We start from the raw sequence: 27,177 nt of genomic DNA, 5'->3' as shown, positions 1-27,177 counted from the left end.
ATCCCTGGCTGAGTGATAAGCATCAATGCAGATCTTTAAGGCCCTAGAGGCCCTATTAACATTTCCAACCATTTGGAATCAGTACCCCCAGCATTCTGTTAAGATCATATCTGATATAAATCTCAAGAATGAAAACGTAGCTCATCAGGAATTTAGACCAGTGGTTATTTGGCATGGCCTAGGAGACCAATACAACTCCACAGGGATTCACAAAGCAGCAGAGATTCTTGACGACTTTTACCCCGGCATATTTGTTTACTCTGTTTACTTGGATTTGGACCCAGAAAAAGATCAAAAAAAATCCCTCTTTGGTGATGCTAATGTTGAATTAGAACAGGTATGTGAACAATTAGCGACGATTCCCGAATTAAAGCAAGGCTTCGATTTGATCGGCTTTTCACAGGGAGGGTTGTTTCTGAGAGCTTTGGTTGAAAGATGCTCCGACGTTAATGTTAACAACCTTATCACTTTTGGATCACCACATTTGGGTGTTCTGGAATTACCCATGTGTGAGAATCCTGGTGATTGGGTTTGTCGAAGAAGAAATGAGCTATTGAAAAAGCAAGTGTGGTTTGATAGCGTACAAAAAAGAGTTATTCCTGCTCAGTACTTCCGGGATCCAGTCAACTATAATCAATATTTGCTTCACTCTAATTTCTTGGTGAATGTAAATAATGAAAGACCGTTAAGTTTCAACTCCTCATACAAAAACAACTTGCAGAAACTCAACAAGTTGGTATTGTTTCAGTTTACAAGGGACACAACCCTTGTGCCCAAAGAAACGGCTTGGTTCATCGATTTTGACGTGTCAGGCACCTCTATTCCATTTGAAAAATCCAAGATATATGTGCAAGATTTGATTGGGTTGAAAGAATTGCATTTAAACGATAAGATTGATTTCAAGGCCATTGATACTGATCATATGGTGATTTCAGAAGCTGTTTTGCATGAAATTGCCGAGAAGTATTTGGGCAAATAGCCATTAGTAGAGTTTACCATTTAGAGGTCCATTTTGGTCAGAAGATCCTCTGATGGGAGAGTTGGATGTACTCTTGCTGGCAAGAGAAAGTTGGGAAATGTCTTCCGTTCTACCTTCGCTTGAAGCCTCGCAATTACTGGGACATTGGAGTTGGATGTCATTAATGTGACTGGGATGAAATCTCGTATCGCTTTCGTTATTCTCGTCACTGCTAAGGAAGATGCTTCTCTTGAGTTTTGATGTCTTCACTCTTTTAACACTAGATTCAATATTGCTAGGTACCTTTTGTAACTTGACAAATGATTTGAGTAATAGCTGATACTTTTTAGTAAAGAGAGAGCCTTTGATTACTAGAGGATTTTGTCTCAAGCAACAAGTGTGAGAGCAACTGCTTTTATCTTTGCATCGATGAAGGCATTCAAACTGATTTGCTGATGATATCATCCTCTCGGGAAGTACCAGGAATTTCGTAGGAATCAGGCTATTCATGAAACCCAAATCAAAATTAAAATCTGTAGGGACAATTCTAGGATCACTAACTTGCTTTTCTGTATTGAAATGATCGTTTCGAAGGAGGTTCATATCTAAAAGTGAACATTTGCATCTTAACCCGAGCATTTTATCAACACTGATGTAGCACGTAATCCCCAGCTGAAAGAGATCCTTAGTACATGTTTCGACAAAACAGGTACTCTCAAAAACTCGTAGCTTCCTAAAATTTATAAGGGTACCTTGTGAATTTTCAATAACAACACTGTAATGTTCCATCTTGTGTATCCAACTTTGTTGACAATTCAAAATCTTTACTTTGATTTCGAAGTTAATTGCACTATCATCATGTGATGGTATTGATCTTGAACTGACTTCCATTCTCGGAATCTGGCTTAAAGTTTTCATTATGCTGGATAGCTCAGTGTTGTCTACCTCCAAAACATCTTTGACTTGGTCACTGGTTAAAATTCGTGCTTCCTCTACCGAGGTAATGTTGTTTGAAAATAATACCTTCAAAGTATCAATATTGATCCCTCCTATCTGACTCAACTCTTCAAGAGAATTTTCCCAGCCTCGGCTGAACAAACATCTATTCAACTCTAATGCATACTTAAGTGAAAGTGAGTCTCGTTTTTCTACAAAGATCTCAATTGTCCCTAAGATTATTCTGCTTGCATGTTGGAGTACATTCAACTTTTCCCACTCAAAACTTGATCTCAGCTTTTCAAACCCAAGTTTATTTGGAAATTGTATTCTTCCTAAATGATATTGTAGCAAGATCAGAATTTTGCTGCCTTTACTCTTGATATCTTTTGGTGGATATCTGAGGTTTGCAGTTTTTAGAATTTCGTTGTATAGTCTGGATTCCAAATTCTTCAAATTATGGTTTTCAAATTCTTTTAGGGAACAGAAATTAGATAAGAAATGTTCCAAATTATCGAAGGTAAGGCTATTAACAAGGAATTTGACTGTTTCAAGGGATAAATATCTTTTGATCATTATTGTGCCATACTCTGTAAGTGTAACACTGTCCCGAAGTGTATCCCAATACAATACTCCCAAGCTAGCCAAGCTATTGATGCATTTTCGACAGTACTCTAAAGACATATCCTGTCCATTATTGGCAATCCTGATCATATTAGAATACCTCTCAGGGTCTTTTGAATGGAGAACATATAGAAAGGTATTTTGCAACCATTCTAAAGCCAGGTCTAACGAGCAAATGTTCCTCAAAAATATTTCAGTGCAAAGAATATCCAAGATATACTTATGTAAAACACTTGTAACAATGTTGTTGCCATTCATAATATTATTATACTTTGATACATTCTTTTTCGTTGTCATTATGATAGCTTTGCCAGAGTTCTCGAATTGCGGTCTTCCAGCTCTGCCAATCATTTGCATTATATCCGAGTCCGGATATTCCTTCTGCTCGCCATTTTGCCAAGAGATCGTTCCTTTGATAACTACCAAAAAAGCTGGAAGATTAATTCCTGATGCCAAAGTAGTTGTACAACAAACTATGCTAATTTGATTAGCAAGATAAAGCTTTTCAATATTTGTTCGATCAAACTGTGATAATCCAGCATGATGAAATGCAACTCTGTTAGTTACAAATTCATTCAACTCAGGAGAGTCAAATCTAGGGGGGGCCATGGCTAGTTCACCTAACTCAGATTTGAAATTTTTGAACAAATAAGCAGCAGTAGTTTCAGTAGCATTTCTAGTTGGACAAAACACTAGAGTTGATTTTCCATCACTATTTTCATAAATAAGCTTCAATAATCGAAAGTTTAAGAACTCACACTGATAATATTGTGATTGTCGTTGACTATAGCCGACCACTTTTGTCTCTAGTTTCACTGCTCGATAAGAGTCGTCATAAGATATGCTGATGCACAGGGATGTGGAACCAGCACCGATCCAAAGCGCAATATCCGATATATTCGTGATAGTTGCAGACAATGCTACTATCCTTAGACCCTGGTTCATCATTTTCATTCTTGTAGTGACTGCCTCTAGTGAGTATCCTCTTTCTGTTCCGATGGCATGTACTTCATCGAGCAATAATAACTGGTAGCTCAAAAATACCTCTGGGTACTCATGCCACTTTTTAGTCAACGATTCCCATTTCTCAGGGGTTGATATAGGATATCTGAAGTTTTTAGGGTATGAAAGGGGTTACTAGAAGTATCCCCAGTGAGTATTTGGACAGTGATATTCAAGGGCCCAAATTTGTGTTTCCAGTCTTCATATCTTTCATTGCAAAGCGATTTCAATGGTGATAGGTATACCACTCTATTTTCAGATTCTTGGAGAAGTCGAATAATTGCTAGCTCAAATAGAACAGTTTTGCCAGATCCGGTAGGAGAACTTACCACGCAGCTTTGGCCAGACTCGTAGATGGTGGGAAACGACTCGCGTTGCATTTTATTGAATTCAAAAGGAAACACCGATCTATACTCTTCTGGTATTGATTGTTTCACACCCAAGAAGAGATTTTCACCTTTCCCTTCTTGGTTGACCTTTCCAGAACCCTCAGTACTCTCACTCTGCACATGAGTTGGGTATTCTCTTATCACAGGTGGTGTGCTTATGCTTTGAATTGGATTGTCACGATCAACTCGGTTTGGTTTGGGACAGCACTCTTTTTCCAAATTCAAGTGGATACAAGCTGGTTCAATCGTCAAATTCTTAGGGTCCCCAGCTGGATTCGTAATAACCACCCCATCCGCATTTTTGGACTTCGTTGCTTCTTTCTCATGGTGAATACTTCCTTCAGTTGGTTTCTTTGAATTTTCACTGAATCTCACCTTTTCCATTTCTGCATATCCAGCTTCATTCCTAAAGTACTCGTCTATGCGGTCCAAGGTGTCCATTTTGGCGGCTTTGGTGCAAGAAAGGTGTATGCCCACTTTTCCAATGAGGTTTTTAGCTGCAAAATCGCGTCAATTTATCCACTAATTGTTGCCAGAAATTAACATGTTAGAATTAGTATAACCTGAAGAGGCGTGTGATTGGCAGCTTCATCAGGGGAATGCAATCGTATCATACCAGAAGAGGGCTGGCTTAACCAGGAATCTGAAAGGAAACCACGATATATGTCACGTGCCCACTCACCTGATGCCCAAATACAAATTTCTAGCAGCACCAGAGAAGACTCCAACATGTCGTGGGAAGAGGGACTGGAAGATAGAAGGGCCCGTTTGGCGGCGTTGAGAAAGAACAGGTTCAACAAGACTAGCTCTGAAGCGTCTCCTTCCACACACAGCGATCCTACACCACCTCAAAGTGCAACTCCATCCTCAGTACCTACAGAAGCCATAGAAACCCCAGAGCAGGATGGAGAGATAAAGGAACCTCCGGCCCTTCAATTGGACCACGGTGAGACGGTGGAGGTCTTGTCCAACAACATTCAGCAACAGATCTTGCGGTCTGCTCGAGAAAGGGCCAATGACATCTCATTTGTCTCAGAAACAGCACCAAGAAAGGTGTCCTACACCAAAGACCTTGAGGATTCCATTCAGGACTTGGATACCAAGGCCCACAACAGGACTGAGCGGGCGGTCTACAACATAATCAAGGCGAAGTACGAGGCGTACGGCCGTGTCTAGCAGGTTACTAGACATACAGGGTGAATAACAGGCCCCCGACTATAAAACAGACTCCTCGCTGATTCCAAAAATCGATGGATCTACCGTTACCGCAATACATAGCGAGTATAAATCGCACCACAGTCCCCCGTACTCTGGTCACAGCGACCTCAGTGTCTGTATTAAAGAAAATCCTTGAATTTTAGGGTATTTTAATGTGAATAAGTATTTCAGCAGACGGTCCAGTGTAGCCAAATATACTGCACTATTGCATCAGAGGCTCCAGGAAATCCCTCTCTATTAGCATCGTCTACTTCCAAGATTCAGAGCATTATAGTATAAGTTAGTGCTAGTTCCATAGATTTCAGTCCATTGTGATAATTGTATTCTGAGTGGTTAGCTCCCTAATTAACACAAGGACTTAAATGACAACATATGCTACACATTCTAACAAAAATTGAAAGTCAACTCCAGCAATTGGTGGATTGTAACTAAAATCAGATCATCAGGCAGCAGTTGGTGTATTGTAATTTTTGAATCAGATATCATTCCCAGCAATATTGTGTATTGTATTGAATAAACTATCAGTGCCAGCAATTTGTATGTTTTTACTATTGAACTCCACCAATTTTGTGTATTATAACTATTGATCTAACTATCAGTTCTGGCAATATTATGTACTAGACCTATTGAACTATGAGAACCAGCATTTTCTGTGTTGTTGTAAGCGATAGCATGTTCCCAGTACTCTACCAAGCACCTACCAGAACTCCAACAACCCGCTAGAACCATTCTACTGACCCTTATCCTCCTTAACCTATACCGCGAACACTACCTCGCGCATCCGCGCACCCACTTCCCAATACGGAAGTCATCTCTCCTCCAATCACATCCGTTTTTGCTCCGGCCCTCGCTCACTAACAAAAAATTGACTGAAGAATTTACCAACCATTACCGTTTGATCAGGTTTATATTAACAATGTCCATGATTAACAGAATTGCGTTCAAGGCCGTCCGCCCAGCCGTTGGTATGGCCATGCGTCCAGCTCCGTATGTATTGACCCGTTGCCATTGACCGAGTTAAACAGGATCCCCCACTGGAAAACATCAAAAGAGTTCAACACCAATCAGATCCTACCAACCATCCGTCCACAACATGCGGCACCACGCCCGTGTGTGCCTTCCCAGCGTTTTCTCCCATTCCTGGTGGCCATTTACTGTCAAAATGTCCAACAAAACACCACCAAAGTCCCACATCCAAGCGAGTGACAATCATGAAAATGAATCAAGTAGAGTGAACAATCACCAAATAAAGTACACGCACCCATAATATCCATACACAACTTTCCAGCACCATCCATACATGCTGTTCTGTTTGACTCGTTAACCCAGCTCTTGTACTAACCTTCTAGAATCGGTCTTCGTTACCTCTCTACCCCAGTTGAGCCAAAGGAAAAGGCCAACTCCATCATCGAAGCCTTGCCAGGTAACAACTTGATCTCCAAGACCGGTATCTTGGCCACCAGTGCCGCTGCCGCCATCTACGGTATCTCCAACGAATTGCTCATCATCCACGATGAAACCATCTTGGTTGTCACCTTCGCCACCTTCTCTGCCTTGGTTGCCAAGTTCGTTGCCCCATTATACACCGAATGGGCTGACGGTGAAATCAAGAAGGTCAACGACTTATTGAACGAATCCAGAAACAAGCACGTCTCTGCTGTCAAGGACAGAATCGACTCTGTCTCCCAATTAAAGGATGTCGTCGCCACCACCAAGCAATTGTTCGCTGTCTCCAAGGAAACCGCTCAATTGGAAGCTGAATCCTTCGAATTGAAGCAAAAGATTGCTGTTGCTACCGAAGCCAAGGCCACCTTGGACTCCTGGGTCAGATTCGAACAAGCACAAAGACAATTGGAACAAGAACAATTGGTTAAGTCCGTGTTAGAAAAGGTTAACAAGGAGATCGAAACTCCTAAGTTCCAAGAAAGAGTTTTGGCTGAAGCCGTCGCTGACGTTGAAAAGTTGTTCGCTAAGAACTAAGGATAAAATTAGGTATTTATGATCTAGAATAAAGACGCATTTAAATAGCGGGCGAGGTTTCACTTGCACAGTAGATGTAGGCCCAGACAACTTCTAGTTAGTGGATGACAGGCAAGAATAAAGGCACCATTTGTAGTTCACAAGAATCTGCATGAACTCCATCAGACGCTTTTGGTTCTCCTAAAATAACACTTGGTATTTAGTGAATTCCTGCTTTTGCTAAGAGACATCTCCTAGGGTGTACTTGTATTTAATACTCTAAAAATCATTATAGTGAACTTACAATTATTACTCTAACACCTGACAAACTACCTACAATACATTAGTACATTATTGAACCCTTTGTGGATTATTATTCAAGCACTTGGACTAAATAAGAAGGCTCAATATCTAGTACATTTGCTAGGAAGAATAAGGACCAGACAAAAGGACCACACAAAAGGCTGAAGTATGATATTAGTCTGGCGGATGATGATCGCCTATGAGTGTTAGCTACCGGAGACCCACTCATGGCATACGCATCATCTCAAAGTGGGCTTCCACACATGTAGCGAATTGTCATCTGCAACACTGCTCAACAACCAGTCGTCATGGAACGACCAGTCGAAATCATTGACCCCCAACATATGACCAGCATGCACGAACAATAAACCTTCGTCCTGTTCGTGTTTGTTCACATCGAATATTTGCACAGTGGTGTCGCTGGAACTGGATGCAACAATATTGGACAACCTGGGGTGCCATTTCACCTGAGTGATGGAGTCCTTATGCTTGTTGATGGTGCTATAGGGCAGCTCTTTGTATCGTATATCCCAGATTACTATGGAGCCTCTGCTGTCTCCGGTGCTGAAACACGTTGGGTTCTGTTTATTTATGGAGATTCCGTTAATGCCACTTTCTGACGCCTGTACCTTTGCTACTAGCGAGGTTGCTGATCTGGTGTCGTATATTCTGACTGACCCCGTTTCGTCTGCCACAGCAAAGAGTGAATCGTGGTTCGAAAACCACTCTATGTCATTAACTCCACTGCCATTTGCGATATGTTGGTGCTGGTCTAAAACGTCCGATGCGCTCGAATATTTCTTAATGTCGAACACGTTAAGATCACCGTTCATATTTCCGGATACTAGCACCCCTTCTCTCTGTTTGTTCCAGTCGATTGCGAATATCTCATTGTTGGTGTCCGAACTTTGGCCCCGTAGAGTCATTTGCACCTTGTTTGCTACGCTCAGAGGAGCCAAGTCGTTTTTGAAGTTGGAGTGCTTGGTTCTTTCGTAAATCACTAAATCACCAACATTATTGGCACTCGCCAACACGTTGGGTTTTTGAGGCATGTATTGTACTTTGTTGACGTCTCCAAAATGGCTGATTTTCTGAAGTACATTGATCTTATTGATGGAGGGAACAGAGAGTTCAAACTCTTCTTTCTCCTGGTTGAAATCGAGCCTGTTTATCTGTAGGTTTTTGTTGAGGTTTAAGTAATGTGAAAGCTGGACTATGGAAATGCTATCAATTGCCTGGCCCAAGGTGAATGTCCCGAGCAAAAGCCGTTGCAGCACTGTCTGCTCGCCTGACCCTGAGTTTGTGGTCAAATCTGGAAAGAACTGTACCGATAATGATGGCCAGAGAAGCGTGTGGGTGGAAAGGTAGTCGTATAGAAAAGGGGCATTTTTCTTCCATATGCGGTAGTTCTTTTCCGCCTCGGAATTTATGGGCAGTTCAGAAGAAGACTCTTCGACAACCACGTCGTCTACCTTAATTTCTTCGGGGTCCATGTTGTGGGATTGAGTACGCGTCTGGAGATGTTGAAGATGAGGATGCGTATAGCGTCAGATGATCTGGGGTCATGTGCCTCTCATCACGTGTTCAGGTATCTTTTTCAGATCTTTCACTGAGATGCCAGCTTCCACCACCATGACGGAAGAAATAAGGTTGAACTCCTCAAAGTTGGGGACTCAGGAGTAGTAAGTAGTCGCATTAATCTCTAATTCCCAGGACTCCACTAACATCCAGCTGGAACGAGTTTTACAAGAGAGAAATCAACAATTTCCAAGAAAATGAAGAAGACACCGGCGAATGCTGGTTCGACGACTCGGATGCCGAGAACAAAATGATCCAGTTTATCTTGGACAAGCTCAACGAGGATGAGTTCCCTTTCACCCACGAAGAAATCAAGTTCTTGGACTTAGGAACGGGAAATGGACACTTATTGTTCCAATTGCACGAGGATCTCGAAGAGGAATACGAGGGACAGAGGGAATTGAAGTTTGGCTTCACGGGGGTGGATTACTCGCCTGACTCAGTGGAGTTTTCTCGGGAAATTGCTGCTAAAAAGTATCCCGAATCCTCGTTTTCCTTCGACCAGGTGGACTTATTGGCCAAGCACAACAACACATTTTTACTCGACCACAAACAACAGTTTGACATCTTGTTGGACAAGGGTACCCTCGATGCTATAGCATTGAACCAGGACCCTTTGCCAGATTTCGAGGGAAAAATTGGTATGGATGCTTACGCTGACCAGGTGTCGCAATTGATGCATTCCAACTCCATCTTATTGATAACGTCATGCAATTTCACAGAAGAAGAGTTGATCCAAATTATCACCTCCAACAAGTCCAACTCGTTAAGTGTGTGGGGAAAGATCAACTATCCTAGTTTCCAATTTGGAGGGGCCAAGGGGTCGACCATTTGCAGTATCGCATTTATCAAGAACTAGTGGATAATGTCTTATGAACCTACTTCAATATACTCTAAACTAGAATGATCCTTACTACCATACACCCACATGAATAAGTACAGAAACTAATAATGTACAACGTCTCGAATTTACTTTACTACAAGGTTTCACGTATGAAAGTATATTAGAACTAATTAATGATGAGTAGAGTACACTATTGTAGGCAATGAATCCTGTAGTTAGGCTACCACTCTGCAATGCCTCTTGTGGCTCTTGGGCCCTTGGCGGGAAGTGCACTTGATGATAATGGTACGGCTCATATGATCTCAGAGCCATTGTGCTCCGCCTGTCACTTGCTTGTCTTCGCCAATCTCTTTTTTGATCTCCTCAGTAGCATCGTAGAACTGGTTTCTAGTTGCCTCTGAACCAAATTTGAGCAAGTACTGGATGGGAAGCCCTTGCGCATTGGCGGAGTTCAACCTCACGAACTTGCCTGGTGTCAAACTGGCCTCCAATCCCTTGAGCAACTTGGATTCTGGTGTGATTTTGTAGTTCAAAATCACCCTCAAGAGACCGTTTGATCTCATTACTATTCTGCAATCGTTCTTATTCTTGGTGGACTGGTTGAGGTGAACGGGGCCCAAGCCTCTTTCCTTCCATCCTTCGGAGATCTTGGACAAGTCGAGCTCGAACAATTTGGCGGTGGCATTGAACTTGGACTCTTCGTCTTCCTCACCGGTTTGGATATTTTGGATCTTCTCGAGCTCTACCTGCTTGAATTGCTGTGGGGTGGACCCTTTTTCTTCGCCTTCCTGGCTGTCTGGAGTTTGTTCGTCGAGAAATGACTTCTTCTTCAACGATTCTTGGAAGGCGTTGCCAAACTTGGAGTTGGCGCCAAAGGAACTGCTTGGTTGTGCAGGCGTGGGCTGTTCATATTGTGAAGGTATCGAATCGAACACATTCTTGCGGTTTTTCAAGTTTTCTTGGAGGCTTTTTCCAAAGGAAGTAGTTGCCCCAAAAACTGGTTGTGGTGAGCTTTTCGAGGAGTTGGGAGCGGTGGGTGTTTCTGTGGCTTTTGTGGTCGAGTTGAACGAGTTGGTAGGCGTGGCCACACTGGCGCTGATGGAGAACAGACTGGCTCCGAAAGTAGCCTTGGGCTTGCTCTGCTCTGGCTGTTTGGAGGCTGTCAATTTAGGAGCAGAAGAACCCAGTTTTGGGCCCTCCGAGACCAGCAAATCACGAGGCTTGTCTTCAAATGTTTTCACAATGGACGCTGGCGATTTATTCCCCAGCAATTCCGCCACCTTGCTCTCCAAACTCGTTATTCTGGCTTCATAAAGGGAGTGAACTTCTGCAAGAATTGAGCTTCTGAGCTCCTGCAAACTGGCAGCGCCATTCACGCCTATTTCGTCAGACTTTTGCCTCTTGGCTGTGTGCTCTTCGTCGTCCAACTTTCTCTTGGAGGTTTCTTCAGACATCTGGATGAGGAAGGAAATGGTCCTGAAAGGTACTGGTAAGTTTGTTCGGACGATATGAATTACGGGTTATATACAGGAACTAATGTGGCAAGTGAAGGGAGGGCCGGCGGAGGCAGATTGCTTCAAGATTGCCCTGGATGCATGGTAGGTGGGTGGATCGCTCGCTTCCGGCATCTGGAGGCCACGAGGTGGTTTTGAGACCTCTTGCTGGTTTAATATTACACTGATAAATTTTTCAGATGAGTGCTGAACGAAGCTATCAATCTCCACAATAACTAGTCTTTTGACTCCAGCAAACTGAGAGATGAATGGAGGAGGTTTCTCAGTAATTAAGAGCGAGAATTAATTTTTATGGCAATTTTCCACGGGATGATGATGGATTCGCTGGTATAGCTTGGACGCGACATCTGTCTATTAGTTGCCTCGGATGTTACGAATGGATCTGCCTCCGTCTGTGCGGCGGCTGGCAGCACTCTCGTAGGTGGAGGTCGATGAATATTTTGCGTACTTGTCCCGCACAGACTTCTCTTCCGAAGCCGGTGTTGGAAGCAAGTCTGGATATCCAAAGCCCTGGGGCTTTGGGGGTGGTCTGAAGGAGGGGGTAGGAAACTGCGGGTTGTTCGCGATGTGAATTCTTCTGCCACTGGCCGCTGCAGAGGCAGTATTGGAGCCCCTGGCATCGGGCTTAGTGTAGTGTCTTCCCCCCAAACCGCCGCCTAACCTGCGAGGCTTCCAGCTTCGTATGATTCTTCCTCTCTCTATATCCACCAAGATCGACCTGGTGGGTGTTTTGTCGCCTACAGGCAATTTCAATCCTGTTCTGGCCAACTCGTTGACACATGCAGCTGCGTCGTGGTCCTTCTCGTACACCAAGAACGCATAGCCACGGGACTTGCCGTCGCGATCGCGGATAACTCGTACCGACTCGATGACGCCGTACTTGCTGAAGTGCTTGGAGAGCTCGAGCTCGGTGAGTTGGTAGTCGAGCCGCGAGAGGAACACCGTGCGGTAGGGGTCCTTCATGAACTCCTTCTCGTTCTTCTGCAAGAGCTCAGGGTCATTCCATTCGCGGACCTGCCTGGCGAATGACTGCTGGAGCTGCTTTTTGCGCTCCTGGCTGAGCTTGAGCTTTGTCTGCTGCTCACTGGGGGCTGGTTGAGGGTGTTCCTGCTCGATCTGGGGCAATTGCTGGAGGTACGCCTTGATGCTGTCCTTGACGGAGGAGATGGGAGTTACTGTGCTGGTACGGCGAGTTTCGCTGGCATAGTCGGTGGACTCGATGTAGGGAAGAGGAGGTCTGGGAGCGAAGAGCTTCTGGATATTGGGAGGGTACTTTGTATTGTCAGTCTGGGGTTAGTATGTGTGGATGGGGTTCAGGCGACGGTTCGGAGGACGGCGTCGTTGTTGTGCTAGCGAGTCACTTACCATGCCGATACGGTGGATCGGGAGTGGAGGAGGAAGTTTGGCATCAGATGGCTGGAGTTCATATGAGTATAATCTGGTGCGCGCACGACCCTGTTGGAGTCGGAGCTCCACACCGTTGACAATCAGCCCCTGGCGGGGCTGACCACGGCAGTTCCAGCTGGGGCCAGAGGGGGCGACCAACGGTGGCTTCACCAACGGCAATTGTGGATTTCGGAGATATCGGAGTCCCCTGGTGTCCGCGAAATCCGGTCGCCTGGGCAGCATGACGGATCGCCAGAGCACGGATCTTTCTTCCAGCGTAGTAGGATCAGGACCAAAAGAGCGTTTCACAGCAGTAGTTGACCGTCCAATAGTCTACAAGGCACCAGCTGATCTCTAAACTGCTAAATCCTGCGAACCGTTCAGTGGAATCAAACTGCGAACCAGCAAACAAGATATTACTGAATCCAATCTTCTGTATAATCAACAGTCTACAGTTGCAATCAGAACTAGTTTACAGTTACTGGACAAAGCACCCAATCATCAAACACAGGAACTATCTCCTCTAGAACTAACTAACAACCTCACTGCTCGACTAGTTGAACTACTGAAGGACCAGTACTAATCATCAGCCTTGCACTTCATTGCTAGCACTGCTGAACGACCAATTGAATCCACTTATCCTTCGGAACACCAAACAAACTACTCCAATTGAATCCACAACCATGTCTGAGCTCACTGAGGCAGAGGTTTACAACCAAGACGTGGACATCCACACCCTTCCCATCTACACCCGTTCCCAGCTCGCCGACTACGACGGCATCAAAGACCCCCACATCTATGTGGCCATCAGAGGCTATATCTACGACGTAACTGCAAACGCCAACAGCTACGGACCCGGTAAGGGATACCACAAGTTGGTGGGCAAGGATGTGTCACGGTTGTTGGGGCTCAATCGGTTGGTGTTGGCTGAAACCGACGAGAATACCTGGAATACAGACGATTTCGACGACAAACAGAACCAGGCGGTGGACAATTGGGTGGCGTTCTTCCGCAAACGGTACAGAATCATCGGAGTGGTCGTGCACCATCAGAGGTGAAGTCTGGGGCTCGGGGATCTGGGACAAGCGAGACGGTGAACGGTTCATTAACAATGGCAATACAATAATTAATTCGAGTGTCAGTTGGTGATATTTCGTGCGTAATTGAATAGGCCAATTTCGCACCCAATGATTTGAATAGGACAGTCGGGAATTTGAAAGGAGAAAATGGAGAATCAGCTCGATGGCTTGGCCGTTGTGGGCAAAGCGGGTTTGAAAGCGTTTGACACAAACGCAAAGAGTAATCAAGGGGCTGGTGGTACGACCACCGCTGCTGTACTAGCTAGACCTTGATATTCTGCAAGGCCACCTGGATAACTTCGGTATCCCTACGATCCCTACTTTGGTTTAGGTGGTGAGACATCAGGAAAGCAATAGGTGGGGCACTTCTGTGGTGAATTCAAACAGACCCACCAAATGGGCTTAATCGTTGAAAACGAAGGTGCCTCGAGCCACCAGTCAAATCTCTTTGGCTACTTTCCAGTTTGGACTGTCCAATGCAGTTCGACACCGTGATCTAAGAATTGGTAAGGCCATGGCAGCCTGCCGTAATCCATCAAGGCTTGTCAGGCTGCTCTTTCAAGGTCAACTGAATACTCACAAATTGGATTCTCAAAACACTTACAAATACGGACACTCAGCTGGTTAACCAAGCCAGAGGTGAGAAAGGCCACCAGTGGCACTGAAGTCGTTCCAGCGAGTAGCCTCGGAGACGAGCCGAATACAGCTCTGCGGCTGGTCAGGCGCTTTTGCAGCCTGGCTGCACTACAGTGAAGCAGAAGCAGATTGGCTGGCAGGGCAGCGAGGATATCCAGGGTGCTGAGTCTCCCCTGCCTGACGGCTTCCCGAGGCTATCCAGCCCCGACCTATTCTTAGCCTGGTCACGCCACCAACAGCCGCTCGTCAGCTCGGTGCCGGAACACAAGTGCCAGAACACACCCGTCCCATCCAAGCCACTGCTGCACCGCGTCACGGATGCATACTGCCCTTGGCGGACGTATGGTTTCTGTCTGACACATTGACACCAATCGCTTGGCTGACACAACCCTTCCCTCTCCCTTCACCGGATCGGAGTATCCGGTGCCGTCAGCTGCACCAGCTTCCATGTATGCCAAATATACACCACGTGAAACTCATGCCAAATACACGCGCCACGTGAAACTCATCGCTGGTAATGCCAGCTTGCGGCGGGTATTATGCTTGCACATCCTGGTGGAATCCGTGGATGGAAGCGTCCACGCCCATAACCGTTCTGTCAGTCTGGATCTAGAACGGACGCGTTGGGGGAACTCACCACTGGTAGTTGTAGCACAAGTTCCTCCTCCACCATCTCTACCACCACCAACACCACCGTCAATAGTACGCTGCCTCGTCAACCCCGCCCATCGCCCCATCTCTCCCTGTAGCCTCCCTAGCCTCGCTCTAGCCTCTCCCTGTCTCTCCCTAGCCTCCCCATGGGCTCCGCCCCTGCATCGCGCGATGCTCGCTACTTCTCCAAAAAACTCGCTTGCTTTCATCCTTCACCACACACCAACCATGGAAGCGGCGGTAGCGACATCCCACAGGGCCAAGCTCAGGCAGCAGATCTTGAATGGCGAGCAGGACATCGCCGCCTTGAGTGGCAACCCCCAGCCCCACTACGCGCCACCAAACTCCCACAACAACCCGCACCACCATCTACCGCCAGGCCACCACCAGTCTAACTACGACCTCATGACGCCGTTGCCAGCCGTGGGCCAGCCAGGAGGGTCCAGGAAGGGCTCGTTGACGTCCCAGTCTGGTATGAACCGGTTTTTCCGCCGGAACAAGGCTGGCGCTGCCTTTGACGAGGACACTGGCGCTGACATCCAGGACCTTGCCACCGCCAACATGTCCTTCGACGACATCACCCACATCCGCGACAGAGGCCCCTACGGCATGAACGCCGCCAAGTCGTTGGACACCACCCCCATCATCCCCACTTTGAGTGGCACAGGCTCGTCCACGGGTCGCAACCTCAACAACATCCAGTACAGAAAACAGATGAACCACCAGAAGAAGATGGCGTTGGCGTCTGGCGCCAGAGCCATGTCGCTCGCCACAGGCGGAAACCCCATGCAGCCAGCGCAGCCAGTGTACGGAGGCGATCCACGCGCCATGTCGTTGAGCTCGTTCTCTCCGGGATATCGGGCCATGTCGTTGAACTCCAACCCTAACGGGCCTCGTACGATGTCATTGAACAACAGGGGAGGTCCGGGAGGTCCGGGAGGTCCCCCTATGGGTCCTGGAGGCCCCAGAACCGCATCGATGAGGAGCAACGGAAACCCATATCCACAGGGACCGTACCAGGGGCAGTTTCCTCAGGGATACCCCCAAGGACATCCACAGGGACATCCACAGGGACGTCCACAAGGGCAGCTTGCACAGGGCCAATTTCAAGGCCATCCCCAGGGCCATCCCCAGGGTCATCCCCAGGGCCAATTTCAAGGTGTGCCCCAGGCCCAACTTCCCCCTGGTGCCCCCAGAACCCACTCGCTAACCAACGGAAACCATCCGAACCAGTTCTACGCCCCCCAGCCCGGCCTTGATCCAAAAGGCCCCCAGATCCCCCCGGTACAACAATTCCCCAACGCAAGACCAAATGCTCCACAATACAACTACAACCCACCTGCTCCTCCGCAGCCAGATACTAACGCATACACCCAGCAAAATTCAAATGATTCCCTCATGAACGTGGTGGAAGAAGACGAAGAAGAAAGCATAGCTGCCTCCCCTAGCCTCGACCCAAAGGCCAGCATCAGAAGAGTGCCTCCTCCCGCTATCTCCACCAATGATGACGAGATATACAAGTACGAGTTCGACAGAGAAGACGATCTGGCTTCACTTTCCCGAAAATCCACTCTTCAAAAGACAAACTCCATGAGATTGCGTAAAATTAATTTGTTCAATTCAAACGAAGTCAAGGAACAAGCATCTCCACACAGAGAGATCCCATCTACCGATGAGTACGATACCTCTCCCTCCTTCAACATCCGCAAGGACACCACTAATAGAGAATCCATGATGCATGACGAGGACGACGAACATACCGAGAACTATGGCGATAAGTTCAAGACTTTGGGTGCAACGGCAGCATCTAATGGTACCAGCAAAGAAATCTTTGTCACCGCACCCAACTTGGTAACTCCTCGTAAATCCCCTAATAAAGAGTCCTACATCGAGGATGATGATTCATCGTCCCTCAGAGAAAGAGGTTCTCCTGAAAAGAATGATTTGTGGAGCGCCAAGAAGAGACTGGCCTCCATCCAATCGTTAGTTGCAAATACTGCCTTTAGTAACTTTAGAGCAGTCAGCGCCGAAAAGACAGAGCCGGAATATTTGGAAGAAGTTCCAGAAAAGACATCTCGCCCTTCTTCGGAAAAGAGCTCATACAAGGAAAATATGGGTACTTCAACTCCTTCCACAGATAATACATCAACTCTCTCCAATTTCCAAGCCCCTTATGCTAACGATGAAGACTTAAATGGTTCTAGTGAGGTTGGCACTCCTGATGATTCCACAGATTTTTCCACCAGCAGCAGCAAAAAGGAAAAGCCCAGGCATTTTTCTTTGACTGGAAAGTCGAAGAATTTGTTCAAGAGATTGTCAAAATCTGGAAAGAGATCCAGTGGCTTGGTTGATCCAGAGGATGAGGAACAAACCCAACCAGTGAATGCATTGCAAAAGATGAGTACCTCACAAAATAGATTATCGGGAGCATCCGTTAACTCTGCCAAGCCATCGTTGACATTCACTAAAGAAGAATTGGGAATCATCAACTGCAATAACGAATTATTGAATGAATTGCAGCTTGTCACTGCAGAATTGGCATCATCTATCAAGAGAGAATTGAGTTTGGAAACAAGAATAAAGCAGAATAACTTGACTTCCAGCGAGACCGATTATGAGCTAGAAGTCATTGAGAAACTGAAAACGGTTGCTGAGTTACAGGAGAAGTTGAATAAGGAGCGCCGTTTGCGGTTCATCAGCGAGGAACATGCTTTACTCTTGGAAAATGGACAATCCCCAAGCCCACTCAAGTTAAATTATGAAAAGACCGAGTTATACCAACAGCTCTTGTTAAAGAATGATACTGTAAACCAGCTTGAAGATAGGTTGGCCGAACAGGAAAAAAACACACAATCTGATAGAAATCTTTTGGATAAGTACAACGAGCTTTTGAAGGAAAACGCCCAATTGAAGTTCGAAGTGATTCCAGAATTAGAAAAAAGAGCCAACGCCGTGGAAGCAACCAATGGCACTAATAGACAGCTTTCTTTGGTAAATGAAGGCTATGACGAGTCGTATGACGAGTCTCAAGAAGCGATTGTGACCTTGAGAAGCCAAAGAGAAGAGCTCAGGGAGGTTGTCAGTCAAATTACTTCCAAGCATGACTACGAGCTCAGAACTGCCAACGAAAAGATCAAGGCATTGGAGGCAAAACTTCACGATCAGAAGGTGATCAATGATAAGTTGAGCAGAAGAGTCAACCACGAGGAGGTTTCCGAGCCTCTCAGTGTGTTTGCGCCACCTAAAGGGGGTAAATTGAATGGATTTACTATCGTCTCACCTATAAAGAGAAGTTTCGGCCCCGAATGAAAATGATTTGCTAGTTCTATTCGAATTGGTGGTTTTTTGGACCCCAAATGAAAATATTATGCTAGTTCTATTCAAATTTAGGTGGATATTTATCATGATTGATCAGTATGCATGGAGTCCTTTAAAATAGAGACATCCTTACTTCATATGGCACCAGTTAGTTACACATTCCCGGACTCTACTTTCCGTTGAAGAAGTTGGCAAGCACTGCTCCTGCCACTGCACCTTGGTTCTCGAGGTCGCGGGAGGCCTGTGAAAAGGCGTCGTACTCCTTCTGGGTGAGGATTTTTCCATCGTACCCGTGTTGGACCATGTCGATGATAAGGTCTCTGTGGAATTCGGGGTGGCCTTGGAACGTCAACACTCTCAAAGGGCCCGAAACCGACACCATGCCCTGGATGGCACACTTGGCAGTGGAACCCACCGACACGAAGCTGGATGAGCTCGACTGAGGCAAGTCCAACACCACGTCCTGGTGGAACTCGGAGAGGTTGAGGGTAGAAGCTCCCGCAAGTGGTTCAAACATGGGTAACGCCAAAGCACTGCTGCTGATGGCGATGGGAGTGGTGCCACACTCCCAGCCGCCTAGCGGGTTTCTTCCAACCGTACACCCGAGGTTTTTGGCCATGATCTGGTGCCCAAAGCAGATCCCAGCGATGGGGACTGGACAAGGGTTTTGGTCTCCCAACACTGTATGTAAAAACGTATTCAACATGTCTATCCACACCACACCTGTAGCGAACGCGTCCGAGCGTGATCCCGTCAACACCATCCCGCTGACGGTGCCGTTGTCGAGGCCCTGCTGGAGATGGTGGTAGGTTTCCGTGAGCTGGGAGGTGCTGGTGCCATACACGTAGTACTTGTGAGTACGGACGCCCTGTTGGGCCAACAACGCCGCTGTGTTGTCGCCAAAGTCGCCATAGCGCTGGGTGATGCCGTCAATGGCGCCATCACATACCAAGATCGCCACATGGGAGTCTACCGTCATGGTGGTGGAGAAGAATGTGATTTGGAGATGGTATAATCTTATGAGATATGAGATAATCTGGTGCGATTTGGAGCGATAAATATTTTCCGATGATAAGCATTTCTGATTTTTAGCTTACGGAGAAAAGCGAAGCTATTATCGAATTTGGACTAACGAAAGCGGGCTACTATCGAATATGAACTAACTCGTAGCTCAATTAACGAATTTAGGCTAACGACAGCTGGCTGTTATCCCTTAAACTAACTTGCGTAATTTCTGAGCTTGTCTTAACATAATCCAAGCTACCGGGGTTTGTCGTATATATACTTTGCGCCTCTATTCCGCCCAATTGACGTTGTCTCCCATCGGTGCTTTTTAACGGTGCTCGCTAAATACATTTACTCATTCAAAGTAGTTGGTTTCGAGCTGACCTCTCTACCAATTTCCTAGTCCCTCTGAGATGAGTGAATTTGTCCATTTCTATTACTATTTCATGAAGATCGCCCGGTAGCCTACTTAGTATCTGCTTAATTGCTCTCATTTTGGCCCCCGTGCCTCTGAATGGCTTTTCTTGTCTGAGATACGAAACTGTTAGGCCAGTTCGGAGAAAGGCGATTTCGTTTAAAAACCAACTTTGGTATTTATTAGGAGATCATGACTGAAATCTCACGAGCAGCTGCTGTCCCCTATTTAATATTAGATAGTAGCTATACAATCGAGTACAATAAGTCACTGATGAAATTTAGGTAGTTTGTTAGGTTTGTGCTAGTACATTCTAGGCTACACATTATTCATCTAAAATCGAGTTGGCATGTATTGAAATCCCGTAGGCAGCTGCTTGAGCTACTTGGATGTCTCCAAATCTGCTAGATATTCCCTTTCAGTTGGAAAAGCGGAAGTTATACGTTTACCGGCGAAGGCAGATCCGTTGTAAGGTCCAGCGAAAAGGTGGTCAGTGGAGACTATTTAGTGAGAATCCAGTACTGAGAAGGCTACTGAGAGATTCAGCACTGAGAGGCTACTCGGTGGTAACGGCTCCTGTAGCAAGAGGCGACACACTAAGATACACACTAAGACTACACTAAGACTACACTAAGATACACACTAAGACACACACTAAGACACACAGTGCGAGTACACAGTAGAGAAACACATGAGATTAGTGGCATAGTGAGCTGCTGGTGTGGAATGCTGCCACTGACGGCCACTGACCGTCACTTACCGTCACTATCGTGCCCTCCTGCCACTCCTTCCACTCTTACCACTCCCACCACTGTCCTGCTAGCCCCGTCAGTAACGCTGCCTGGTCTACTCCCTCCCGCTACCGATTCGCGCCATATCCGCCATAGTCACCGCACCGATCAACGAAAAAAAACTAGGGGAAAACTTGCCCCTACCAGACTGTATCACCACCACCACCACCGTACATACACGGCCCATCACTTGCCAGTCCCACACCTCCTCCAGGCCACGCCACACCACCCCATCATTAGCTCCAGCGCCAGCCCTATCGCCTAGCAACACTTCCATACCCTCCCTACACTTACCAATAACCGCCATGTCGGGAACCAATACATCCACCCCCGGCCACCAGGGCGCCAGCGCCAACCCCCAGACCATCTCCAACTTGTCAGCCGGCTTGAAGTCGGTGTCGCTCAACGACCAGCAGCAGAACGAGGTCAACCTCAATCTTCTCCAACAACAGCTCCAGAACGAGGCCACCAGCCAGCAGCAGCAGTCGAGAATCACCCACTTCTTCCAGAACCAGCCCACCGAGGGCTACACCTTGTTCTCGCACCGCTCGGCGCCCAACGGCTTCAAGGTGGCCATCATCTTGTCCGAGTTGAACCTCCCCTTCAATACTATCTTCTTGGACTTCAACAACGGCGAACAACGGGCGCCTGAGTTCGTCACCATAAATCCGAACGCCAGAGTGCCTGCGTTGATCGACCACTTCAACGAAAACACCTCCATATGGGAGTCTGGAGCCATCATCTTGTACTTGGTGTCCAAGTTCCTCAAGGAAAACGGCGAGTGCCCGTTGTGGTCCGACAACTTGGTCGAACAGTCACAGATCTCCTCGTGGGTGTTCTTCCAGACCTCGGGACACGCCCCCATGATTGGCCAGGCTTTGCATTTCAGATACTTCCACTCGTGCCCGGTTCCCAGTGCCGTCGAGAGATACACTGACGAGGTACGGAGAGTGTACGGAGTCATCGAAATGGCGTTGGCTGAAAGAAGAGAAGCATTGATCATGGACTTGGATGTCGAGAACGCCGCAGCCTACAGTGCCGGCACCACGCCGTTGTCCCAGTCCAGATACTTCGACTACCCCGTCTGGCTTGTGGGCGACCGGGCCACCGTTGCCGACTTGTCGTTCGTGCCATGGAACAACGTTGTGGATAGAATCGGAATCAACTTGAAGGTCGAGTTTCCCGAAGTATACAAGTGGACCAAGTACATGATGAGACGGCCTGCCGTCATTCGGGCTTTGCGTGGTGATTAGCCGAGGTTGTGCACTGCACTGGATTCCCAGCAATGCATTAACCTCCTGATCAGGCTGTCAAACCCGCAATGGAAAGTTAGCATTGCGATCAACCTTTTGATCAGACTGCAAAAAACCCTCCTGATTGGGCCTCCAAAGTCATCCTCCACATTGTATGAGTTCATGAAAACCGTAGATGAGCTAGATAAGCGAGCCAGGTACGTAGCAAATCTAGTGCCAATAAAACATTAACAGTAGCGTTTCGTAGCCACAATTGTAAGATTAGTAACTATTGAGTGGTGCATTGCATGGTGAAGTTTACTTTGAACTAAATTATTGGTGAAGCTTAAGTCAAGTTGAATTTTTAGTGAGTTTCGTTTATAGCTTTGAGAGATGAAGAATTATTGGTTACATTTCTTGAACTACCTTTCCTGTATTAGTTTTCACCTTTTAATAGTTGGACTGAACTATCAGTTACTTCTGTCCAATCACTAAACACAATCCGAATTACTACTTTTTTCTTGAATGCCTTGAGAATTCATTATCAGTTATCTATATTTAAAAGTTTTGCCACAAACTGATCTCATTTAATAGAATTATTAACCAATTTAATACCTTTAATACACGGTTTGTTATTGGTATTCTGAGTCAAAACTATTGGATATGCTTCGTTAATAACCTTGAATTATTAGTCCCTCTTTGTGTTGCAGTATTGCTTAAGGACGTAATTCCAACCATTTTCCAAATCAAAATGCGTAATCAGCGCTCAATCGCCGTATCTTAGTGAAGCAATGATCAAATGCCGATTGACTCTTCTGGCTGCCCTGCTGTTCCGCAATGTGTACAGCTGAAGATGGCCAGCCTTAGGATTTGCAATCATGGGTCACGTGCCGAGCCTCTCATCTCATCGTTTCCTCCAGAAAAGTCTATACACCACAATGTCTGGCGAGTTCATACTAGGCCCCGACGCCTACAAGGCAGGAAGGAAGTCGCTCAAGTCCTTAGTGTCCCACAGTAGAGATCAGAATGGCCCAGACGCCCATGAGCCTGTTTTCGTCATCATCAATACCAAAATCCAGCTTGCCAAAGCCAAGGACTATACTCCGAGAATCATACCAATAACGCACAAGCTCAGCAAGCTAGAAACCAAGTCGGTTCTTTTGGTGACCAAGGATCCCTCGACACCCTACCGTGACGCCTTGCAGAAGAAAGAGTCCCCCACCGAAGATGTGTTCAACCAAATCTACACGCTAGCCAAGCTCAAGTCATTGTCGAGAGACCCCAAGAAGTTGTATAAGCTCTTCAAGGAGTTTGACATCGTGGTATCCGACCATAGAGTGCACAAGTTCTTGCCCAACATCCTTGGCTCCACATTCTACGTCAAGAACAAGAAGGTTCCGTTCATGATCCAAATGGCTAAACCCGATCCAGACGCCAAGTTGACCGTGGGCAAGAAATCCACCAAGTTGAAGGACGACAGGTGTGAGCCCAAATATGTCAGGGCCCAAATGAAAGCAATTGTGGGAAACACGTACTTCATACCTCCAGTTAATGGTAACTGTTTGTCCATCAAGGTGGGATACACCTCCTTTTCCGACAAGGAACTAATCCAAAATATCGACGATGTTTTGCAATACTTGGTGCAGGAGAAGTTCCAGCCTGTTGGGGGGTTGTTGAGGAGCACTAGTAACATTGGAGGTGTGTACGTCAAAACTGGTGATAGTATCAGTTTGCCTGTGCTTGTGGCAGAGAAAAAGGAGGAGGAAGAGGAGGCAGACAGTGATTTTGACTTCTAGTAAATGCATAGCAGATGGTCCAGCGTTGGTATCTGTATATAATTGATTTCACCAATTAATAATTTTCATAGACAGGTGGCCAAACATTGGTCTATATTTGATTTCACCCGTTAACATTTCATTTCGATATTGCTGCTGCGATATGCTACCATACTGTCGGAAACCGTGACCTTACAGGATTATAGTTACTTCTTTGGTAGTAATGGACCAATGTATCGCATTGTATAATAATACTACATTCATACGAAGAATTTTGCTGTTGATTTGATCTGTAGACTACTAAGTAATGAGCTGAAATGAATTGTGTGTAACTGTGAGTTCCCTTGTGTGTTTCTTCAAATGACGTGGGACCTTTCCAAATTGATAGAGAGCGCTGATGAATTTAAACAATCTTAGAAAAACTCCAAAAAAACTCCAAAACCTCATAAAGCTAATAGGACACCACCAGTCACTTGCCATCAGCATTATTACCTCGTAGTCCCAGTGGCAGTTTCAGCGACTCCAAACTACTCCTCCTTGTCCGAATCGGAGGATTTGCAGCCAGACGTCACGTGCACTCCACCCCATGGACATAGCCATTGCCAGTAATCCCTCCAAGCCGCATTCAACCTTCAGCCAGTCACATTATGGAAGGGGCTTCCCAGAACCCCGTAGGCAGCTCGAATGCCGCCGAAGGTGCTGATAACACTGCCTCCCACCAAATTGGCCAGTCATTCAACCATTTGGCTGCTCCAGTAGGAGATTTTATCCACTCATTTCTCCATGATTTGGAGGAAGACGAAATAGAACAGGTGGAACACTTCGAGTACAAGCAGGATTTGGAGCGGAAATTGACAGTGACGTCTGTCATTGGCTTGGGGGTGACGCTCATGGGCGTTCCCTTTGGTATCTCCTCGACATTGTGGATCTCGTTGGTGGATGGCGCAAACGTCACTATCTTGTACGGATGGCTCGTGGTGGCATTCTTCTCCTTCTGTGTGGTGTTGAGTTTGAGTGAAATTATCTCGAAATATCCCACTGCTGGCGGTGTCTATCATTTCAGTGCCATCCTCAGCAACGACAAGTACTCGTTGATCAGCTCATGGTTCACTGGTTGGTTCTTGTTGATCGGAAACTGGACCTATGCAGTCAGTATAATGTTTTCCGGGTCCCAGTTCATCTTGTCGGTGTTTGGACTCAAGAACGCTTACCACAAGCAGGACGTGCTCGAGGTGTTGGGCATTTATTTTATCCTATTGACTATCTGCGGATTTATCAATTTCAAGTTCTCCAAATACCTAGAAAGAATCAACAAGATTTGCATTTTATGGTCGATCTACACCGTCTTGGCCATAGACTTTTTGCTTATCTTCTTTGCCAAAAAAACTAATTCAATCAAAGACATCCTCACCACATTCGATAATACCAGATCAGGATGGCCCGACGCTTTGGCCTTCATGGTTGGCCTTCAGAGTTCTTCCTTTACCTTGACTGGATATGGAATGTTGTTTTCCATGACTGACGAAGTTAAGAATCCCGAAAGAAATATGCCCAAGGGTGCAATTAGTGCTATTCTGTTATCCACGGTTATGGGAATCATTTTCATTCTTCCTCTTCTCACCATACTTCCCGAGCTCACTTTGTTGCTAGATAGCAATACTGAGATTATGCCCATTGACTTGGTGTTTAAATTGTCTACCGAGTCTTACATTCTTTCGTTCTTGTTGGTTCTTCTTTTGATTGGAACCGTTTTCTTTCAGTCCATTGGCTCGTTGACCACAGCTTCAAGAACAACCTACGCATTTGCTCGTGATGGGGGACTTCCATTCAAGGAGTACTGGGTTGCAGTTGACTCTATCGATGACTCCACTGTCCCCAAAAATGCCTTATTTTTGTCAATGTTATTTTGTGGGGTTTTGGCCTTGATGTCATTGGTTTCGGCCTCTGCGTTCAATTCATTCATGGGTGCTTCCGTGGTATGCTTGGCGTTAGCCAATGGTATTCCCATTTTGTGTTTGATGTTGGACAAGCGTCGGAAAATAAAGGGTGCTCCATTTCGGTTGAGGAAATTGGGGTGGGTCATCAATAGCTTGTCGTTGGGTTGGGTGCTATTTCTGTTTGTGATATTGTGTCTTCCTCCAGTAATCAAGAATTTAACCTGGTTCTCCATGAATTATGCATTATTGGTTATCTGCGCATTTGCCGGATTCGCTGGCTTAGGCTACAAGAGTTGGGGCATAGGAAGCTTCCATGGTCCTCAGATAGACACAGACTACTTTGAATTGAACAATATTGCTGGCCGTCAAACCATCAATGACGCATTTGTGATCGGAGTCGATGATATGGACGTGGATGAAGAATCTGACCATTCTACAAAGGATCCAATAGTCCCACCGAGCGAGGGCCAGTCGCTGCGACTCAGAACAGTTTCGTTTTCCGAAACCGAGTTGTCCACGGCCAGTGTGAGTGAGAGTGAAAATGAGGTGCTATTCGAGGCTGGCCACGATAGCGGGCAAGAGGTGGAGCACGAGAAAGTGCCAGGAAGCCGAATCAGTTCGGAGTCAGCCCAGGGAAGCACGGTTGATCACAGAGAGCCCGTTAACCTGAAGGGGTACCAGCGACTCGGATCCGAGTAGTAATGAAATCATGACCACTATACTACCAGAAGCATTCATTCTCACAAGCATTCCACAACACATGTACCTTTATAGATAGAATAAATATTCACCTTTACTAACCATGAAATGATCCATGTGGTTGCTGTGCAGTTTTGGGCAAGGGAAAATGCCAGCCAAAGAAAATAATAATATAGCCCAATAATTCCAGCTCACACAGAGTCTACAGTTATACCATCCACACTGCCACAATTCTCGTACTCCACTCCATAATCTCTACCATACTGACCCCCAGACTGAGATTACCTAATCAGGGCCAAATGCGAGGCCGAAAATTTTATGAAAAAATCGGTCTTGCCTTCACTAACTACAACTTATCATAATGTCTGCTGACCACGCTAGAGATCCTTGTCCTATAGTAATCTTGAACGATTTCGGAGGTGCCTTCGCCATGGGTGTCATTGGTGGATGTGTCTGGCACGGAATCAAGGGGTTCCGTAACTCCCCATACGGTGAAAGAAGATACGGTGCTATATCTGCCATCAAGGCCAGAGCCCCTGTTTTGGGAGGAAACTTCGGTGTCTGGGGTGGATTGTTCTCCACCTTCGACTGTTCCGTCAAGGCAGTCAGAAAGAGAGAGGATGCCTGGAACGCCGTGATTGCTGGTTTCTTCACTGGTGGTGCCTTGGCCATCAGAGGAGGATGGAGACACACCAGAAACTCGGCCATCACATGTGCCTGTTTGTTGGGTGTGTTCGAGGGTGTGGGTATGATGTTCCTGAGAGCGTTTGCACAGCCTCCCGTGCAGCCCATCTACGCCGAGGAGGGTGCCCAGTTGGCAGCCTAAGCCGGTTGCACCACTGAAATCACGCCTGCCTCTGATGAAACGAGTCGCCCACCGCATGAACCACTGGCTCTGGCCAGCTCCCCAGTGGCTCTTCCTGTACAT

General features: G+C 46.4%; 14 protein-coding genes across 14 annotated transcripts; 9 read left to right on the top strand and 5 right to left on the bottom strand.

Moving 5' to 3' along the window:
* Window positions 1-25: 25 nt before the first annotated feature.
* On the top strand, window positions 26-979 carry CANTADRAFT_5545 (uncharacterized protein; the record flags this gene model as incomplete). Its single annotated transcript, XM_020210447.1, has 1 exon — window positions 26-979. One exon carries the CDS (start codon window positions 26-28, stop codon window positions 977-979), a length of 954 nt encoding a protein of 317 aa, XP_020064963.1.
* Window positions 980-1,397: 418 nt separating this feature from the next.
* On the bottom strand, window positions 1,398-4,350 carry CANTADRAFT_21124 (uncharacterized protein; the record flags this gene model as incomplete). Its single annotated transcript, XM_020206659.1, has 3 exons — window positions 1,398-1,460; window positions 1,520-3,604; window positions 3,850-4,350. The coding sequence occupies 3 exons, from the start codon at window positions 4,348-4,350 to the stop codon at window positions 1,398-1,400; spliced, it is 2,649 nt and encodes an 882-aa protein (XP_020064962.1).
* Window positions 4,351-4,638: 288 nt separating this feature from the next.
* Window positions 4,639-5,085, top strand: CANTADRAFT_49540 (uncharacterized protein; the record flags this gene model as incomplete). The annotated part of the gene is made up of 1 exon (XM_020209721.1): window positions 4,639-5,085. The coding sequence occupies one exon, from the start codon at window positions 4,639-4,641 to the stop codon at window positions 5,083-5,085; it is 447 nt and encodes a 148-aa protein (XP_020064961.1).
* Window positions 5,086-6,048: 963 nt separating this feature from the next.
* ATP4 (F1F0 ATP synthase subunit 4) lies at window positions 6,049-7,145 on the top strand (the record flags this gene model as incomplete). Its single annotated transcript, XM_020207494.1, has 2 exons — window positions 6,049-6,114; window positions 6,477-7,145. Coding segments are annotated over 2 exons (571 nt in total), but the record flags the coding sequence as incomplete, so codon positions are not given.
* A 483-nt stretch (window positions 7,146-7,628) lies between these two features.
* Window positions 7,629-8,882, bottom strand: CANTADRAFT_49081 (uncharacterized protein; the record flags this gene model as incomplete). Its single annotated transcript, XM_020209664.1, has 1 exon — window positions 7,629-8,882. The coding sequence occupies one exon, from the start codon at window positions 8,880-8,882 to the stop codon at window positions 7,629-7,631; it is 1,254 nt and encodes a 417-aa protein (XP_020064959.1).
* A 139-nt stretch (window positions 8,883-9,021) lies between these two features.
* CANTADRAFT_48903 (uncharacterized protein) lies at window positions 9,022-9,826 on the top strand (the record flags this gene model as incomplete). Its single annotated transcript, XM_020209644.1, has 2 exons — window positions 9,022-9,071; window positions 9,121-9,826. 2 exons carry the CDS (start codon window positions 9,022-9,024, stop codon window positions 9,824-9,826), a joined length of 756 nt encoding a protein of 251 aa, XP_020064958.1.
* Window positions 9,827-10,113: 287 nt separating this feature from the next.
* Window positions 10,114-11,265, bottom strand: CANTADRAFT_21119 (uncharacterized protein; the record flags this gene model as incomplete). Its single annotated transcript, XM_020206658.1, has 1 exon — window positions 10,114-11,265. One exon carries the CDS (start codon window positions 11,263-11,265, stop codon window positions 10,114-10,116), a length of 1,152 nt encoding a protein of 383 aa, XP_020064957.1.
* A 600-nt stretch (window positions 11,266-11,865) lies between these two features.
* Window positions 11,866-12,609, bottom strand: CANTADRAFT_39691 (U1 snRNP complex subunit; the record flags this gene model as incomplete). The annotated part of the gene is made up of 1 exon (XM_020208814.1): window positions 11,866-12,609. A coding segment is annotated over one exon (744 nt), but the record flags the coding sequence as incomplete, so codon positions are not given.
* A 785-nt stretch (window positions 12,610-13,394) lies between these two features.
* On the top strand, window positions 13,395-13,769 carry CANTADRAFT_89458 (uncharacterized protein; the record flags this gene model as incomplete). The annotated part of the gene is made up of 1 exon (XM_020211568.1): window positions 13,395-13,769. One exon carries the CDS (start codon window positions 13,395-13,397, stop codon window positions 13,767-13,769), a length of 375 nt encoding a protein of 124 aa, XP_020064955.1.
* A 1,536-nt stretch (window positions 13,770-15,305) lies between these two features.
* On the top strand, window positions 15,306-18,386 carry CANTADRAFT_5537 (uncharacterized protein; the record flags this gene model as incomplete). Its single annotated transcript, XM_020210442.1, has 1 exon — window positions 15,306-18,386. One exon carries the CDS (start codon window positions 15,306-15,308, stop codon window positions 18,384-18,386), a length of 3,081 nt encoding a protein of 1,026 aa, XP_020064954.1.
* A 178-nt stretch (window positions 18,387-18,564) lies between these two features.
* On the bottom strand, window positions 18,565-19,374 carry CANTADRAFT_50702 (putative amidotransferase; the record flags this gene model as incomplete). The annotated part of the gene is made up of 1 exon (XM_020209857.1): window positions 18,565-19,374. One exon carries the CDS (start codon window positions 19,372-19,374, stop codon window positions 18,565-18,567), a length of 810 nt encoding a protein of 269 aa, XP_020064953.1.
* Window positions 19,375-20,751: 1,377 nt separating this feature from the next.
* URE2 (Ure2p) lies at window positions 20,752-21,978 on the top strand. The gene has a single exon (XM_020210883.1). The coding sequence runs from the start codon at window positions 20,912-20,914 to the stop codon at window positions 21,857-21,859; it is 948 nt and encodes a 315-aa protein (XP_020064952.1). The 5' UTR covers window positions 20,752-20,911; the 3' UTR covers window positions 21,860-21,978.
* Window positions 21,979-22,776: 798 nt separating this feature from the next.
* On the top strand, window positions 22,777-26,418 carry CANTADRAFT_10679 (uncharacterized protein; the record flags this gene model as incomplete). The annotated part of the gene is made up of 2 exons (XM_020206174.1): window positions 22,777-23,633; window positions 24,254-26,418. The coding sequence occupies 2 exons, from the start codon at window positions 22,777-22,779 to the stop codon at window positions 26,247-26,249; spliced, it is 2,853 nt and encodes a 950-aa protein (XP_020064951.1). The 3' UTR covers window positions 26,250-26,418.
* Window positions 26,419-26,610: 192 nt separating this feature from the next.
* TIM17 (protein transporter) lies at window positions 26,611-27,075 on the top strand (the record flags this gene model as incomplete). Its single annotated transcript, XM_020209748.1, has 1 exon — window positions 26,611-27,075. One exon carries the CDS (start codon window positions 26,611-26,613, stop codon window positions 27,073-27,075), a length of 465 nt encoding a protein of 154 aa, XP_020064950.1.
* Window positions 27,076-27,177: the final 102 nt, after the last annotated feature.

This window comes from Suhomyces tanzawaensis, assembly GCF_001661415.1.
Source record: "Suhomyces tanzawaensis NRRL Y-17324 unplaced genomic scaffold CANTAscaffold_3, whole genome shotgun sequence".
NCBI classification, from domain to species: domain Eukaryota; kingdom Fungi; phylum Ascomycota; class Pichiomycetes; order Serinales; family Debaryomycetaceae; genus Suhomyces; species Suhomyces tanzawaensis.
The sequence above is the reverse complement of the archived record's forward strand: the minus strand, read 5'-3'. Positions and strand labels throughout refer to the sequence as shown.